This window comes from Pinus tabuliformis, chromosome 5_1, assembly GCF_031772625.1.
Source record: "Pinus tabuliformis cultivar Carrire ecotype Pingquan chromosome 5_1, CPIR1, whole genome shotgun sequence".
In the NCBI taxonomy this organism is placed as follows: Eukaryota; Viridiplantae; Streptophyta; class Pinopsida; order Pinales; family Pinaceae; genus Pinus; species Pinus tabuliformis.
In genome coordinates this window covers 904,461,268-904,480,206 of record NC_142305.1, presented here as the reverse complement: position 1 = coordinate 904,480,206, position 18,939 = coordinate 904,461,268, and the positions used below count along the sequence as shown (strand labels likewise).

The following is an 18,939-nucleotide window of genomic DNA, read 5'->3' as shown; positions in this document are numbered from 1 at the left end:
CAATAGGATCAGTTGGCATAGTCACTTTAGCAACTGTTCCCCTGGTGTTCTGTGGCCGATATTATCCCCATAAGGAAGGTTTCCCCAGCGGATCTCGAATACTTCTAGGCCAAATTCCCTCCAAGGGTTTCGCTAAATAAAACACCCAAGGATAAAATTCAATAACATATGACTCCAAATGAGATGAGATGTAATTCCAAGGTGACGGGTTCAAAGGACCCTATGGCTAAATCTAGAGGGTTTAACTAATCCTGGAGAGGTTCAAAATTCAAATAGGTTCCCAAACACATGCTACCTTTAGATTACCAATTGTTGTTATAAATTCGGTTCTTCAGTAGCACCATTTATAGCATACAAAATCTATGACAGCAAATATAAAAAAGATTAAAATTGATGATAAGCAAGAAATAAACAAAGGATATTTAATGAGTAAACTAGGAAATAGGTTGCAACAATTTTTCAATCGTTGAAAACACATAAAACAATCATAAACCCCATACATCAATCCTAAAAAATGGCTGAAAAATGCATAAAAGATGATATTTTGCTTTTCCAATTTAGTATAAGCAAATCCTAACCCTATGACTATGAGGTCTAAGGTATTTTATGCTATTAAATGTAGAATTTTGTCGTAACCTAACCCTAATTTACCATAAAAACAAATAGAAATTTAGAATTTTTTTTTTATAGCATTGGCACCCTAATAGACTATTGCATTTCTCAATCCTGGGCTAATGGAGTCAAAGGTGAGGTTTATGGCAGACAACCAATGCTACAATGAGGTTTCTCTCCATCAAAATTCTAGCAACTTCCAATAAACTGGAGATAAAAAGCAAGGAAGCTATACAAAGGTTCCTTGACGGAAACTCGCTACTAATTTTGCAAAAGGAGATGTTAGAGCCATAAAAGATTCAATACATATGATGAAAATTTCAATGAAACCCTAATTCTACAACAATTACAAAATGGAAGAAGATACTCACAATAAACTTGCACAAAATCACTATAAAATCACTTTATCATCCAAGAGAAAATTCCTTCCAATTATAATATCCTCCCCAAGACAATTTTCTCAATCAACAATCCATTGTGTCCAAAAAAAAAGAAATGCTCGTGAGCACTCTCTAATGAATGAGTGGGTGTGTTACAATGATCCTTTGCTAAACTGACTTCTATTTATAGGAACCAAGTCAATTTAATTTTAAAATTGACTAAGGCCCTAAAACAATAAAATATGTGATTACAAGCTAAGTAGGTGACAAGACTACTTCAAAGATAGTTATCTCAATAATAAAACATAACAATGTACAACGTTTCAAGTTCTAGGAGAAGAGAAAGTCATTATCAATGCTCAATACATCCCAAGGTCAACAGTCCTCAATAGGTGTTCAACATATTGGCTATGGTGCCTAGAATGGTCATCAAATGGGGTTGGATATCTTCTCTTAAGTGTTTGAGAACCCTCATATAATCCCTCAAGGGATGGCAGCTATACCTGGGAGTATGCAACTAAACCATATCCTCAAAATCAAGTGAGACCATCATCATGGGTAAAATCATAGTTTTAAAAATTAGTTGATTAGATAGGCTCGACCGAACCAGTACATCAAATCTGATTGGAAGGCCGGTCAGGACCAATTAGGTGCCAAACCGGCCGTTTTTTACCAAATCGATCGGTTTGGCACCTAGCCGGCCGATTCCGACACAAACAGGTCAGTTCAGTTGGTGCACTGTTGAACAAATTTATGGAGCCAGTAGGTGGCATTTTTGGGTGGTTCTGAGCAAACCATGGGTGGCTTTCCCTCCAAATTCCCCCCCCCCCCCCCCCCCCCAAAAAACTTAGAAAAGCAAGTCCAAACTCTCATTTGCCTCATACATTTGATTTCTAGTGTTTGTGAGATTTTGTGAGCTTGGACAGTGCTGCAACAGTGTTAGGCCCCTATACTACTAGTGTAACCCCTTATTGTTATTAGTACAACCCCCTTATTATATTGATGTACCCATGTAGTGCCCATATTGTTACTATTGTGCCCCATAGAAGCCCACTATTGTTATTATTGTGCCCTTACATTATTATTGTTATGTCGGCTCTGATTATATTATGACCCCTTAGACCCCTATATATAGAAAGGAGGTCTTTTCATTTGTATCATCCAAGAATTGTTCATTTATGTAATGTAAAGGAGGTTGCCCCCTCGAAGAGGCTGAATTATAAGGCGTTGATCTATCTTTTCTATCTTTTCTTGAGCTGGTTTCATAACATTTGGTATCAGAGCTTTGGATTCTAGGGTTTCGCTGCTCCAAACAGGTCATCGTGGCATTTTCGCTATAACTTTTTTTTTGCGACGTTTCAGAAGTTGCAAAAAAACCCATTTGAGAAGAAATCGTGCTGAACCTCGGGTCCGAATTTCAGAGCTTTTCGCGCTATATTTGCGGAGATATGATCTGAGGAAGTTGGTCTTTTTGCAGACTCCTGAATTACATTCCAAACAGGTGACCTGGGGAAAAGCGTCATAACTTTCTCTCTGGGGATCGAATTGAAATTTCGTAAAAAGGTACAGAAAGAGGACGGACTGTAGTTTCCTGTATATATTGTTCAAAGCCAAAGGTCGAAACAGTGACTCATGACACTTCATCCAATTTCGTTCTTCTGGAAAGGTCTATAATCAGGTCACTGTGGGAGATTTGGCATAACCCTTCCTTGGAGAATCCAATTTGGGTCAGACTGGTGGCATTCGAAAGAGGACACAGAGGGATACTATAGGTCGCAATTTCAGAACTTAAAGATCTAAAAGTACATAGTTACAGTCGTTTCAAGATCGAGCTCCTAAAATCAAAAAAAAAGCCAAGATGAGGAAGTTTGATGGCAGGGATCTGGTAAATTGGATACTTCAAATGGAGCAATATTTTGATCTACATGGTGTACCACTGTTACAAAAGGTATGTATTGCATCTTCATATTTAGAACCGGATCAATTTTTATGGTATGAAGGGCTTTGTTCTCGTAAACAACTTGTTACGTGGTCAATTTTCACGGAGGAAATGATAGCACATTATGAGGATACAAAGAGCAACACCTTCTTTAGAGCAACACCACAACAATTGGAAAGAGTAAAAGGGCTTTGTGACATAGTGGAAAGAAAAATTATGGAAACCAGGAAGCATGCCCCTCACAACTATAAAGATGGAATTGTTGTTTCTCCTAGCCTTCCACAACCTACAAGGGTTACATCACAACAATTGGAAGAAAAAAGAGAAAAAGGGCTTTGTTACAATTGTGATAGCAAATGCACTAAAGGTCATAAGTGTGCTGAGAAGAAATTATTTTACATAGAATGTGAAGAGGAGGAAGAAAAAGATCAAGAAACATCAAAAGAAGAGGATGTACGCTAAGACCCCACCCCAGAGAAAGAAGAAATGAATCAAACCCTATCTTGTAAAGCATTGGCAAGAATTACCACTCCTCAAACTCTTAAGATAAAAGGACATATCAAGAAGAAAAGGGTGCAAGAAGTGAAAGATCACATCGAGAAAGAAGAAATGAATCCAACAATATCTTGTAATTCATTGGTTGAAATTACCACTCCTCAAACTATCAAGATAGAAGGACATATCAAGAAGAAAAATGTTCAAGAAGTGAAAGATCACAACAAGCATCAAGAAATGAATCCGGCCATATCTTGTAAAGGACTGGAAGAAATTACCAGTCCTCAAACTCTAGAGATAGAAGGACATATCAAGAAGAAAAAGGTTCAAGCAATGAAAGATCACATCGAGCATCAACAACAAGTTCTCCAACTTTTAAATGATAACGCCACTTTGGTGCAAAATCAAACGAAACAACAGGTAGATCAACATGGTAGTGAAAAATGTTTTGATGTACATGATTGGGTATTTTTACTGCTACATCTCAAGCAAGCTATTTATGAGAAGGAAATGTTGGCAATACTACATGCACTTAAAAAATGGCGACCTTACCGAATGGGAAGAGTCTTCAAGGATGAGGATGTGGAAGCATTGTTTTGTGTTATTTCTATTATCCAACCAGATTAGATAAACGAAGCAAGGAATGAATGGAAAAAGGACGAAGAAGTATGGCCACTTATTCAAAAGTTGCAAAAGATCCCAATTCAAACAATATTGCCAGAAATTGAAGAGGAAGGAAAAATCATATTGGAACCTGGAGCAGTCACAGAAACAAGAACCCGACATCTATGAAATCAATCAATTTCAGAGTATCTCATCAAGTGGAAGAACTTACCCGCTGAAGATTCCACATGGGAGGACAAGAATTTTATACAGAAGCATCAAGAACTACTGAAGCATTGAGGACAACGCTTTTTGAAGGAGAGGGGCATGTTAGGCCCCTATACTACTAGTGTAACCCCTTATTGTTATTAGTACAACCCCCTTATTATATTGATGTACCCATATAGTGCCCATATTGTTACTATTGTGCCCCATAGAAGCCCACTATTGTTATTATTGTGCCCTTACATTATTATTGTTATGTCGGCTCTGATTATATTATGAACCCTTAGACTCCTATATATAGAAAGGAGGTCTTTTCATTTGTATCATCCAAGAATTGTTCATTTATGTAATGTAAAGGAGGTTGCCCCCTCGAAGAGGCTGGATTATAAGGCGTTGATCTATCTTTTCTATCTTTTCTTGAGCTGGTTTCATAACAAACAGCCTTGAGTTTTGGAGCAACAACAACAAGTTTGGAGGTTCTTTGTCATCTTGGAGGAGCTTTCTAGTGGAGTTGGCATCTTTGGGAGTAGGCTTCATCAACTGGTTTTCATTTCCAACCTTCCAGGTATGATTTTTCCCTAAAAAAATCTAGATTTCATTTGTCTCTATTTTTAATTTTTCCCCTCTTTCAAGTTTCAACTTTCAAGTTAAAAAGCATCAAGGAAGAAGGATAGTAGTTGATCATAGGTTTTGCATTTTTCTATTTTTCTTGCAGATCTCTTTTGTTCAAAATCTGAAATTTCACCATCCATTATGGCCCCAAAAGCCAAAGGCATTGCTCAAGTTCATTGTGATGTTGTTGATGGCAAAATGTTGTGCAAATATTGCAAGCACCCAATGGGAGGAGGTGGTACTTATAGGTTGAAACAACACTGGGTTGGCATAAGAGGCCAAGTAACCCCCTATGATGCACCAAATAAAGTATTAGATCCTATTAAGAAAGAATACCTTGAAAAGTTTGAGAAGTATCAAGAGGCAAAGGCTAGGGAAAAGGCTATACAAGATGAAATTGCAAGGAAGAAGGAACTTGCAGAAGCTATGGCTAGGAGAGAAGCAAGTGGGTATGATGATTTTGACCTTGAAGATTCCTCCTCTATCCCTTCCACCAATCTCCATGACCCCTTCCGTTATGTTCCTCCCCCTCTTGGGTCTCACTCTCAACCTCAAGGCCAAGCCAAAGGTAAAAAAAGGATGAACATTAAGAGTTATTTCACACCTTCCTCCACCTCTGCCTCTGTCGCAGCTGGTGCCACTGCCTCCCAACCAAGTTTAAGTCAGCTCACCTTGGATGCTCATTGGAAAAAGCAATGCAAAGATGTTGCTTTTGAATACATTGCCAGATGGTGGTATGATGCAGATATCCCCTTTAATGTTGCTCACTCACCTTACTACCAAGCTATGTGGGATGTTGTTTTTGTTGCAGGAAAGGGCTTCAAAGGCCCTACTATGCATGACTTGAGGGGAACTCTTTTGCAAAGAGATATTGCATCCATTGGAGAATATTTGAATGAATTTAAAGAGTCATGGACCAAAACAAGTTGTTCCATCATGTAAGATGGATGGACTGATGGGAAAAAACTGCACTATCATAAATTTCCTTGTCTCTTTCCCTCAAGGAACCATGTTTTTGAGATCGGTTGATGCATCTGATAGGGTGAAAGATGCCAACCTATTATTTGAGCTTTTGGATGAGATTGTTACAACAATGGGGGAGTAGAATGTAGTGCAAGTCATCACTGATAATGCCTCAAACTATGTTCTTACTGAAAAGATGTTAGAGGCCAAATATAGGAGCATATTTTGGACCCCATGTGTTGCACATTGCATAGACATCATGCTTGAGGACATAGGAAAAGTAGAGCGGGTGAAGAACATTGTACAGCATTCCAAGAGTATCACAAAATACATCTACAGCCACTCATGGAAAATGAGCCTAATGAGGAAAAATGTTGGGGGCAAGGAGCTTGTTAGGCACACCATCACGAGATTTGCAACTCACTTCCTCACATTGCAATCTCTCACTTCCTAACAACAAAATTTGCAAAAAATGTTTTCTAGTGATGATTGTAATTCATCTCGGTGGGTACGCAAAGCAAATGGAAAAGACACCAAAAAGAAAGTTTTTGACAACACTTTTTGGAAAAAAGCAACAGAGGTTATGAAAATTAGTGACCCCTTGTTAAGGTGTTACGGCTAGTAGAGGGGAAAAATTGGCCATGGGCTACACCTATGAGGCATGGATTAAGCAAAGGAGCAGAGACAGACAGCCTACAAGGGCAGAGTAGGTAAATATGGGCTTATTTGGGAGATCATTGCTAAAAGATGGAACAATCAACGCCATCGTCCCATACATGCAGTTGGGTATTTTTTGAACCCAAAGTATCATTATAAATCTAATCTAGGAGAAGATCAGACTGGGGAGGTCAAAGATGGGTTGCACGAGTGCTTGGAGCGCATGGTACCTGATGAGTCGCAGCAGTTGGAAATACATCAACAACTCACTGCTTTCTCTAGGGCCACAGGCACATTTGGCAAAAATATGGCAAAGATTGCAAGAGATGTGGATCAACCAGGTAAGCAATTCCAATTTATTTTTATTTTTTTTGTAAAGTTCAATTGTTTAAAATTGAAGTTGTAATTTGTATTTTGTAAATTGTTCAAACTTACCATCTAAATTGTTGAACAATGAACTAACTCTAGTCTTTGTCTTTGTAGCACATTGGTGGGAGTCGTTTGGAAGCCAATGCCCTCAACTGCAAAAGTTTGCAATTAGAGTTCTCAGCCAAACTTGCAGTGCTTCTGGGTGTGAGTGCAATTGGTCTGTATTTTAATGGATTCACACGAACAAGAGAAATCGTTTGGAACAAAAAGAATTGAATGATATTGTCTTCGTGCAGTACAACCTTCGACTAAGGCGCAACCAATTGTTCAACAAAAGACTTGATACAAATCCCATTGTGCTAGATGATATTGATCCAATTTCAGAATGGGTGGAGGAGACTCATCCAACTAAGTCTGATGTTAATTTTGACATTGATGCCATGGAGTTGGGGGTGTTGATCCCAGTGCAGATCTGGTAGTTGAACCATGTTAAAATTGGCAACTAGGGCCAAACTCCATGTGGATCACCTTATTTATGGCTTCTGATATTTTTCCTAGATTCCTCTCATCGAGAGATGTAGGATTGATCTAAAGATCATCCAATTTCAATAAGTATTTATGGAGATATGAATTTATTTTGATTATGAACAAATTGTCAAGGTCTGCCAGCAAACTTATGTAGGGTCAGAAGCCCAGCAGTCATGTCTATTCAACCTCAATGTTTGCATATAAATACAAGGAGCATTCTCCTCATTTGGACAATTCAATTCACTCATCTTCTCTCTCTCTCCTACGCATAAAAGGAGCCGCTCTCTCTCACACACGTGTGGCTGAAAGGAAGACGTCCTAGGGCAAGGAAGACGCAGAAAGAAGGACGCTAGCACAGCAGGTCATCTCTTTGACCAGCGTTGACCTTCCAGAAGTGCAGATTGGGTGTGGTTGCCTGTCCTAGGCAGGCCGCAATTTTTGGCACAAAAATCGAGGTGATCTGACCTCTGGTTTGACTGGCATTGATTGCGCTAGTTTAGGGCTGCAGTTGACTTCAAAATCTGCAAATTGACTGAACTTTTGGGGTTGTTCAAGGGTTGTTTCTTCAGGATATTCGAGGACAAGTAGACCGGAAATTGACCAAGCATTTTAGAGATCAATTTCAGGTAGTTTGACCAAGTTTGACTTTGTTGATCTAGGGTTTGTTGCTGCTGATATAAAATTACAGAATTCAGATTTTGTACTATTTCTCTCAACTGAACTATTGAAGATAAAGGAAGATTTGATCAAAGGGTTTCCCCACATTGGGGTTTGTCCCTGGCTAGCCGCCACATCTTGTGTCTCTTGGCTTGGCTTGTTTTCTGTTGATCATTTAATGTTCTATCTGCACTTTACTTAATGTATATGTGATTGCTAATCTGTGGCTAATAAGAAGAAAAATAAGTAAACTGCTCTAAGCATAGAACATACCATAATTTAACAAACCAATAGTTGGAGGAAGCGAACCACCAAGACCAAGCATGGAACATGGCATTGGTGAGAGGCGCAGTAGTCGTGCAACTCAACCAACTTGTGCTTCTAGTTCTACTAGGCCTAGTATTGCTATTGAGATTGGAGAAGAGTGTGAGGAGTCCTCAGACTCTGAGCCAGATGATGTTTATGTATCCCTTGTCGATGATCCCATGTCTAGTAGTCGTGATGAGTTTGATGAGTGATCATGTTGTTCAATGATTTGTGCTTTGAGTTTGCAGTAGGCCAGTGGCCTAGTAGCTTGAGTTTCAACATTGTTTTTGGAGTCTAGAGGCCATTTAGAGCCTCCTTGATTATATATTTTGTTGATGATATCACTGATATGTATTGCACTCGATGCCATTTTGATATATGCACCCATACACAGTATATAGATAAGAAGAATTTCCATATTTTATCTCTAATTGTTTGGAATCACAGTTTGTAATCTTAAAAATAAGTTTTTTCATTAAAATAAATAAATATTTTATGTATTTTTTTTCAATTCCGATTTATTGAATTTGATTTGATCCGGTTATGGTTCAAAACACGGTTAGATAGGCAATCGATTCAATGCCTAGTTCTGGTTTTTAAAACTATGGGTAAAAAAACCATAAAAGTATCACAATGGGCCATATCTAATGCAAAAGGCACCAAGGTAGTTCACACAAGCATCATCTTCAAATGTCTTCCTAGTTTATGATTTATAAGCAAGTTACCATGCTTAAATACGGGAGGGTTATCAAAAGGCCCTATTAGGTGCTTTCAACCTTGAAGGGAGGAACAGTTCCTAGGCCGACTCATCAGTGAGCAAGTGCAAGTGGTTAGTGATATGGTAAGGGTTTACTTCATGGAGGATGCCACAATCTTTGTACCATCTATGAAATTCTATCATCCTTGAGTGTTATAATGAAAAAAGGAAGCAATCATGGGACCTAAGTTGTCCCTTTCCTCGACCTATTTTTACCATCCCTCTTGCGTGTCTTTTTCTTCATTGATTTTCTTTTGCTTGCATATCTTAGGTTACAAGCTTTCATTTATGCATCCTTGACCCTTTAAAGATGAAGCAGTTTATTGTTCATCAAGGTCGAGATATTCAAAATTCCTTTCATTTTGATTGCTCATGTATTATAGGTAGGAACTAGATGAAGGCTACTGAGGGAGGTAAAGCTCAGGCTAAGCTTTTGTCCATGCGCTTTAGTATATCCCAACCAATCTTTTGCATTTTTTTCATTATGGCTAATGCCCCTTTTATTTCTACTATACCAAACTCTTGGGGAAAAGTTTTCGAGCCCGTGATCAAGGATGAAGAAAATAAGGAACTAATACTATCTACAAATAGCGATCACCTAAAGACAGGACATGGGTATAAGGGAGAGACGAAAAGTGCAAACTCAATTAGAGTGGCCTTCAATTTGTGCCCCTCTTAGATAGTGGAAAGAAATTCCTCAAGGAATATCACACTGGACTAGAGGCAAGGAATAACCACCAAGGTGAAGGATGGGAACAAGAATATCACCAAAAGCACTTCCTGAACTTTCTAAAACCTTCTTGGTTTCAACGGGCAGTGAAACTTGTCCCTTTTGTCTTGCGCTTTCATAATTTCCATCATGCCTCTCATTGGAATCATCTTCTTGATCCGCGGCACGCCTCTCGATGAAATCATCGTAAATATGTTTCCAGTGCTCCATTACTTAATTCAATGGCACATAAACGAGCTTTACTTAATTTAACATTTCAACCTTATGTTCATTCATATCAACTGCAATAATTTCCAATGGGATACAATATGGGAGAATGTTTATGGTGCATGGCTTCCCTTCAGAAAATTCGATCATCCAATCCCTCTCATCTATGTTTAGTGATGCAAGAAATCCAATTAATTGCCATCAAGCCTTTGAAGCAAACTTCGCGTTGATTTCCCCAATAGCAGAAAAATCCAGGATTTGGAAAAGATTGTGTACTAGTAAAGTATGAGGTGAGTTTGCATTCTTCAAAAATTCCACTGTAAAACTCATAACATAGAAGCCACAATCCAGCACAGTCTGTTGTTGTGGAACCCAAATTTCATGCAATGCTACGTAATTTACATCAATGTGGACCTTCTTGATAACAGCTTTTGTATGGCATCTGCGTTACTTTTTCCTATTCCAAGACCTTGAAAAGAGTTGAACTGCAATATGAATGGGGTTCTCCAAGGGACACCAGGAAGATTTGCATTTCTTTGTGGCTCAAGCACACAAACAATCACTAAAGTCCAATGTTTTTTGTATAGCAAAGAAATTAAATTGAAATCAACTTCTTTCATCCCATTGTCCAATGCATCCTCCAAATGTAGAAAGGAGTTATGTCTCTCCAATCACTGAGCTTGTGCATGTTGCGGCCTATCATGTATGCAAAACATCAATGAACTCATTGTTGAATTTCGTTGGGAAATAGTTTTAGATGACAATACAACTAGGAGTCAATATATTATGTTGATGCCCAGAAGGGTATTAATACCCGTAATTCTCAAATAGCTTCCTATGACAAAGCAATTGTGATCTTGTTGACATCCTTTCTTGATTGCAAATATACGACGTCATCTTCTTCACTTGGAAATTCTTCCAGCAACTCTAAAACTTTTTTGTTACTTCATCGTTTTCCACCATGAAGGGACTAGGCGGGTTCCCAACAATAATTCGAGGACTACAAATAGTTGAGCAATAGAAAAATATCATTTCTCTTTAGAATCTCTTGTATGAATTCATTTCGTCTTCATCAAAAAATTGTTCATCCTCCTCTTCAGGATCTTCACTATCATTTTGTCCAACTTTGTTATCTTCATCTTGTCGATCTTCATATCCATATTCTTTCAGTAGATCAATATAATAATCAGCCTCTTCAATTTTATTCAATGGTTAATCTTGATCTTCGCAGTATTCACTCTATAGCTCTTCAAATCGACGTTTCTTAGTTCAAACTTGATGAGATTCATCAACCTCCACAGCTACATATTGATCTTCATAAACATATTATTTATCCCCATCAATGCCATCATCTAAATCAGAGGATGAAGAATGAGGAATATCAAGAGAAATGTTAAGAGGAGAGGTTCTAAACTCCTTAGGGGACTCATCTGAATTTCTTGGTAACTCCTCCAAAACGTTTTCTATAGCTTCACTGGTTTTATGGAATATTTTACATAAATTAGGCAGTCACAGAGTTAGCTCCAGTTTAGGTCTATATCGATATCGATTGAAGAAAGCACAATTAGGAAAGCCGAGGACATCCAATTCTTCGGTGGCAATTGGATCAGGAATGCATTCTCCTTCTTGTTCTAGGCTAGAAATGCATTCTCTCTCTTCTATCGGGAATCTCAACGATAATACAGTTTCGGAAGTACTGGTACTTTGAAGAATACCAATTTTAATATAAAATTCTTTAGAGACTTTACTAGAAATTTCTAGTATGCTTTTATTCTCTATACTCTCTGTTTGAGAAATATTTGAAGAAACATGTTTCCAATTGGAAATTGGTCACATTTTTAGCTCCAACTGAAGAGTGATCTCACATTGTATCTCTTCAAATTCAGTCTCACCTATAGCTTCTACATCTTCATGTGTTGTATTTTCAATAACTTCATCCTTTTTGACATTAAGGTCAGCTTCTAATGTAGGTGCTAAATCCAATGTTTCAAAAAGCTTTAGCAATTTAATAAGTATTTCTCCACTGTTCCAGGGGGACGCGTCCCCCAGGGTCGAGTGAGTGCACCCCACGCACCCGAGAAGGGGGGACGTCTGGGGAAACGTTTCCCCACGTTCCCCTTTTGGGGAGATGCAGGGAGACGCAGGGGGGACGTTTCCCCAGTGTGGGGGCCACGACTCCCCAAAAGGGAGATATGTGTCCCCCATTTAATTTTCTTTTAAACAATGATTTATGATAGGGAAAACCTAGTATTTGACCATATTTCCCTACTAATGCTATGCAATTCATGGTAATGTTAAATTCTTAAAGGATAAAGGATAATTTCACTTTTACTTAAATTTTTAACATTACCATGAAATGACTCGGGATGTTTGAGAGTGGTTCTGACCTCACTGGATTTCATATGGAGAAAGTGGAATTTTAGATCTCACTCAAAATCCAGCAGACTTAACAGTTTTTCAAGAATTCAAGATTAGATGGATTGCGATGTTTCCATTGCATTTTGTCATGTCCAAGGGTATGGAATTAGTATTTAATCAAGAGCACCAAGCCCTCTTTGTACTTTAGAGTGACTTTTAGACTCATCACTCCACTGTTTTTGAGTTTTTGTTATATCAATTTACTATTCTAGTATTCAGATTTCAGTGTCTATTATAGTCTATTTTGCTTAAGTACTAATTAGATTCTAGAATGATGAACGATGGATTCTAATTTTAAATCAATTTAGAATTTAGAATGATGAATGATGAATTTAATTTTTAAATCAATGTAGATTCTAGAATGGTGAATAACGAATAATGAATATGGATTGGAGTATTTCATTATTGAATCTTGTGATCTATGGATGAATCATGTTTGTATTAATAAGGATGATGAGTATGGATCAATGTATTTACTATTTCATTATTTAATTCAATTATGTATGTATCATTGTATTTATGCTTTCATTATTGAATATGAATTTGATATATATATATATATATATATATATATATATTAAAAAGGAAAAAAATATATATACCTCGACATCCCCCTGTCCCCCCTAAATTTCCCTAAAATTTGAGGATACTCCCACATGTCCCCCTTGTGTGTCTCCCCGTCCCGTAATCTTGGTGGAACATTGTATTTCTCTCATTTCCAAGAATAATTCTTGATCGGTTTTATGGTTTCCAAAACTGCGTGGGAATTTGTTCCCATGATTTCAAGACCTTAAGCTTAAGGGACGAACTGTGTAGCAAATGAACAGTTAGAGGGTCAAATAGCTCTGATACCAACTGTAGTAAACAAAACAATTGTTTGTTTGTATTTAAAAATGTGTTATACACAAATGTAGCATGTGTGTGTGTGTCTTGAAAATGATAATGAGAAAGGCTTCCTTGATTTGTGCCTTAATCAAAGGGACCACAACAAGTTTCTCCTTAGCATGCTCGAGTTTCGAAGTTCCTATAAGTTAGGAACCAATTCCTATAAGTTAGGAGCTAATTCCTAAAAGTTAGAAGCTAATTCCTTAAAGTTAGGACAAAATCCTATAATTTGGGATTTGTTCCTAAAAGTTAGGACGAGTTATGACGAGTTTCTCCTTAGCATGCTCAAGTTTCGTAGTTCCTATAAGTTAGGAACCAAATTCTATAAGATCTGAGCTAAATCCTAAAAGTTAGGATGAATTCCTATAAATTTAGGATTTGTTCCTAAAAGTTAGGACGGGTTATGAGGTAGTTAACTAATAGGCGGAAGTGGAAGGCTCATTGTAGTGTCTTCTAGTGCGAGTTAGCTATGGAAGCCAAGATATGTGACTTCCAAGTCTTAATTTGGGCAAATCGAGTTACATGAGTCAATTAGACTCACTTAACTCACTCAATCACCAGTTCAATTTTCCAGAAATAACAACTTGCTAACTTTAGCCATTCGAATTGCCTTTAAAAGGAGCGAAGGCACAGATTTGATCATTGTCTTGTGAGCACGAGTTGGTAAGACAAGACAATAGATCTCGCGAGTTTGTCAGAAGGTTGCACAAGTTTATGTGTGGAGCTTGTGAGAGAGAGGTGTGCTAAGTGAAGCTTATGCGCATTATTGAAGAGAGGAATTTCCTAGGGAATTGCGCAAGAATTTAGGAGTAGCCTATGCGCAAGGAATTGGGAGCAAATCAGAGGTCTTACAAGGAGTGTTTCAACGTAGTACAAGCAGAGGGAGTCAGATTGTATTCTCTATTGAAACAAGTTGTATTTGTAAGAGATCTATTGCTCAAATTTCTTCAATAATATTCTCAAACAAGCAAAGGGTTTTCCTAGTTGGGTTCCCAATAAAATTTTGTGCGTTGATTATTGCGATGGTGTGTTTATTTTTGTTCCTGTTCTGCTGCAATTGGTAGAGAAATTTTGTGTCTATATGAAAAGAGAGTATCTTTCAGATTGTTCATATTAGCAGTTGCGGAATTTCGTGGAAAATACTATAGTGTGTGTGTGTGTGTGTGTGTGTGTGTGTGTAAGATGATAGAATGAATGATTGATGTTACAAATGACAGACTTGCTTATATACTAAACAAGGTACCCCTTCACAAATAGTCATGTCGTTTGGGACATGTCTCTTCAATAATTAATTTATTATTTAATATATATTTATGTTTGTTACATTCATTATTATGTAATAAATATATTTATGTTTGTTACAAAAAATGACCAGAATAAATATGTTAGTGAGACTCAAAAGTACATATAGTGGGAATACATAGTGGATGTGCAAAAGCAAATCCAACAACAACAAACAACAAAGTTTACATGGCTAAAAGAAGTAATATGAAATGAGTGTAGAAACAAACGATGACAACAATATAGAGAGAAGAAAGAGCTCCTCAACAGAGTCATCAATCACCATGAAGGGGTTGATGCACTGTCAAATAATGTCTTTTGAAGATTTCCCAAGGCCAAGGGAGTTTAGAAGTAATCATGGGTGGAGTTCTAGATTGAGGAAGCCAACAAGAAGAATCTACGAATGGAGCACTAGCTACTTGATCAAGCCTGGACAATAGTACAATGCACAAAGAGATCTAGCTCGAGGGCCTCCTACCACTAATTTGTTCATTGTTTTGATGAAGTTTGTTCTCGAAAGCCTTGAGGAAGTTGGTCAACCCATTGAGGGGTGGCCAAGAGGAAATTTACAACCTCGCTACTTTGATATCCCAAGGCACTAGAATTGTTTGTCACTTGTTGTCCCAAGGGAAGAAGACAAAAAAGAACAAAGAGGTGACCTTCTCGATGGTATTAAGATGAGGAATTCCATGTAGTAGTGACTACAATCTATGTCCAAAAATCACCCTCATGAAAACAACAAGGCATGTCTAGTCTAGATAATAAAAGAATGTGCAAAGGGAGTCGCTCAAGTCTTAGTAAAGGCAATAAAGTGATTCTTTGAATCTCACATAATAAACTAGACATCTAAAGATTAAGAGCTTCTCTGCCTCGATTTCCTAAAGGTGGCAAAGTTGACAAATCCTATTCAAGCAAGGAGCGTGATGATAAATACCAACCTGAAGCCAATAAAAGGTAACCCAAAATTGTCAAAGGGGGGGCATGAGGCCATATGCATCAAACATTTTTGTATATATGCAAGTCAAACAACAAACTCACCTCTTAATTGCATTAAGTGCTCGAAAAAAAAATCCATCTTGGGACTAAGATCTTTCAAAGGTGCGATCCAAGTGACTTGGATGTCCTCGCTAATCCCTTGGTTCTTCTCAAGTTTAGACTACATGAGGTGAACTTGAGCATCTAAAGAGTACTTGAAAAAGGGAAGGCAATCAAGATAGTGGCCATTGACAAAAGTAACCCATAAGCCTCCAAAAACTAGTGATGTATTTGTAAAGGTGTACCTTTGGAAGCAAGATATCAATCCCTTCTAAGAGTCCAAACCCTATGAAGGAAAAACAAAGCCTAAAGACAACCACAAAGCCTAAAGATGGCCTCAGGGCACAAAGTATGGACCCAAACTCTGTGTAGATCATGGATTGAGGTACAAATGGTTTGCAACACTTGAAGCACCATAGGAAAATGGTTTGCACTCTAGTCCAATCAGGCCAAAGCAAGCTAGACCCCAAATCTCAAAACAATAAAAGGTAGTGCATCTGATGATCATGTCCAAGAAGTGCATCTTGGGCGTAATATCTTGAAACTGACTCTAGAAGCACTATCTCTAGAGGAAGAAAAGGGACCTAAACCCATTATTGAGTCGATGATAGAAATCATTTCTCAAACTAAACCAAGGCCATGAGAAGTAAACCCCCAAATATGTGTATGTTATGGTGATCTCAATCTCTGCCCCTCATAAATGGAAGTGGTAGCTGAAAAGTACATGTGATGGGGCCATAAGGATCATGTCTTTGGAAAATAGAAGCAAGGAGATCAAGACATGGTGTAGAAGACAACCATTCCCATCCTAAAAGTGCCTTGTGATAGTGGATTCCAACTCATCGATGTAGATCCCAAAAAGAGTTGATGAGAGACAACACCACTGCTTAACCTAAATAATACCCCAATGAAGTTCAAAATACCATGGACAATGCAAAGACAGCCAAGAATTAACACACAGATAAGTTTCTCTTAATAAGAGAGAACAGATGCTACACATCATTATTCTTTATCCTTGAATTCTCCCTTCCCTCACCAAATAATGAATAGGGCAAAAGAAACAGATTGTAATTAATGTTAAGTTGGATTAATCCTCATCTTTGAACCCTCTATAGAGCATTGATAATTTGGGTGAAATATCCCTAATTAGGTCAACACATCCCCTAACTCTTTCGAAGATAGAGAGATTCATTTACAACGCAAGCAAGAGAAAGGGGTCAATTTCTAATCCACACACACACATTTAGTGATATGCTAGAAATCGGTGAAGGGAATGTCAAAGGGTATCGGAGACAAACATATAGGACAGGGGAAGGAGGTTGTGCTATTTTCAGCATATCTAAGTAGGAGCTCATCATGAAATTATCAATCTCGTCCTCAGCCACATGTGGCAGCCTCAGACTCAATTTGCATAGAGGTCTGAGGTTTGTGATATACATCTAACAACCTGGATCGTGTTTTCAGTTCTGTACTTCATTAAACTGTTAGTATTGAAACGTTAAGAACAAGATAAACAAACAATATTTCAGCTAAACAAAAATAAATTAATTAATTAATTAACAAAAATAAAAAATAAAAACAAAACAAAAAATCATGCACATCCATTCGAGAATCAAGATTACAGAAGAAAAAAGTTGAGAAATATAATCTTAATACCAACTCTGTACAATAAAGTAGGTTTACTATGTTGCACTAGTAACTATGGTCAGTGACTATGAATTTCGCTGATCATAGTTTGTATAGCATAACAGAGTTGCTAGTAGTGTGAATCGTGACTAACTTGGGTCCCTATAGGCTATGGATACCCACACTAGTTAGCTGTAGCATGCTGAACCAGAGTTTAGTTCATTTTAGCAATGCTTCGCCAGGATTTACATGGAGGGAACATAACTAGTCAATATTAATCTAGACCAATCATGTCATAGTCATTGCTCGCCATCGCATGAAAATGCTATCAAGGGTGACTTGAAAACATGTTCACGTCTCCCGGAGCTAGTGTTTAGGGCCATTCCTTACAGACCAGCTTGTTTCATGGACATAACAATTGTAACAGGGTATCTTTGTATTCAATATTGTGATGTCTGTGAGTGTAATTCTCATATTCGAATAAATATTAAATGTACTGCAGAAATTATATTGCTGGAAAGTATTTGGGGAATTACTGTTTGGGTTATAAAGACAACTTTGCTGGAATACCTCTTTAGAGTTTCAAGCTACAATTTTGTGTATCTTGTGTTTTCAGACTTCAAAGGCAAAAATGTTAGTTTACAGATTTCTGTACAAAATAGAAGTAAACTATAAGGGTTGTTTCGTAATATATCATTGACCTGAAGGATTCTGCCATTGTCTACTAACTGCTAAAAAGCAGTAATTTGTAGACATTGACCATCTTTTATGGGGAAGTAGTTTCATTATATGATGACCCTTGTATATTCTTTTCCAAAGGAAAACCTTGTAGGGAAACCCAAGGGATGCTACCCCACAATCATGTATGGCACCTCTAGTAAACCCGTCTGGGTAGACTAGCATACCTCACCCAAAGGGATTCGAAAAGGGAGCCTGTTAGAACAGAATCAGCCAAGTGCCCAGCAACATTAGCTAAAAACAGTTGAGCTAACCAAGTGAGCTTTGACAACCCTTGTATTTATGAAAGATTGCTGTTGAAGTATTGAAAAAAAAGGAAAAGAAGCTTTTAAAAATAAACAGATGACTTTGTATTTTCATACTTCCAAAAAGGCCCAGTTAAAGGAACTTACAATCTTTCCATTGGTAGTTGCTTCAAAGATTTCCCCGTCCCACTCCTGCTTGGAGGTAATAACATGCATATTTCCATGAGCGACAGCCATTTTTCACCTCAAATAACCTTCAGTGCAATTCTCTACATTATCAAACAAGTTAAAATAAAATAAATTATAAGAGCCAAATATACACAATATAAGAAACATCACATGTTTAATGAATCAAGGTTAAAATCACCAAGCTTTTCATATTTGACATATTCAAATGTGTCGATATATCAGTGTCCTAAATCCCAGAAATGTTGGCATACTACACTCAAATTTGCGTCTAGAAAAGGAATAAATACAGCATTAATTTGCAAAACACCTGCATTTTTCTAATTGGATCGGGTCTTTAAGATCATTTACTTCGCTTAGGATTAATAAACTATGAAGTTTAGTGCACACAGACCAATTCAGTCACCAAGTGAGTTGACCCTGAAGGTGTAATGTCATTAGATATTTTTTAATGCAGTGTTACCTTTCCTAAAACTTGGAACATC

The 18,939-nt window shown here is 37.6% G+C and overlaps 1 protein-coding gene across 3 annotated transcripts in view; it reads right to left on the bottom strand.

The window, feature by feature from the left end:
• LOC149167739 (thioredoxin H4-2-like) overlaps positions 1-18,939 on the bottom strand; it is a 118,669-nt gene that overhangs the window by 62,441 nt on the left and 37,289 nt on the right. For 2 of the 3 annotated variants that reach the window (XM_089433119.1, XM_089433120.1), the window contains exon 2: positions 18,416-18,537. In XM_089433119.1, coding sequence (XP_089289245.1) covers positions 18,416-18,505 — 90 coding nt within the window. In that variant the 5' untranslated portion in view covers positions 18,506-18,537. The remainder of the gene's footprint in view (positions 1-18,415; positions 18,538-18,939) is intronic. The other variant, XM_089433122.1, reaches the window with a different exon arrangement.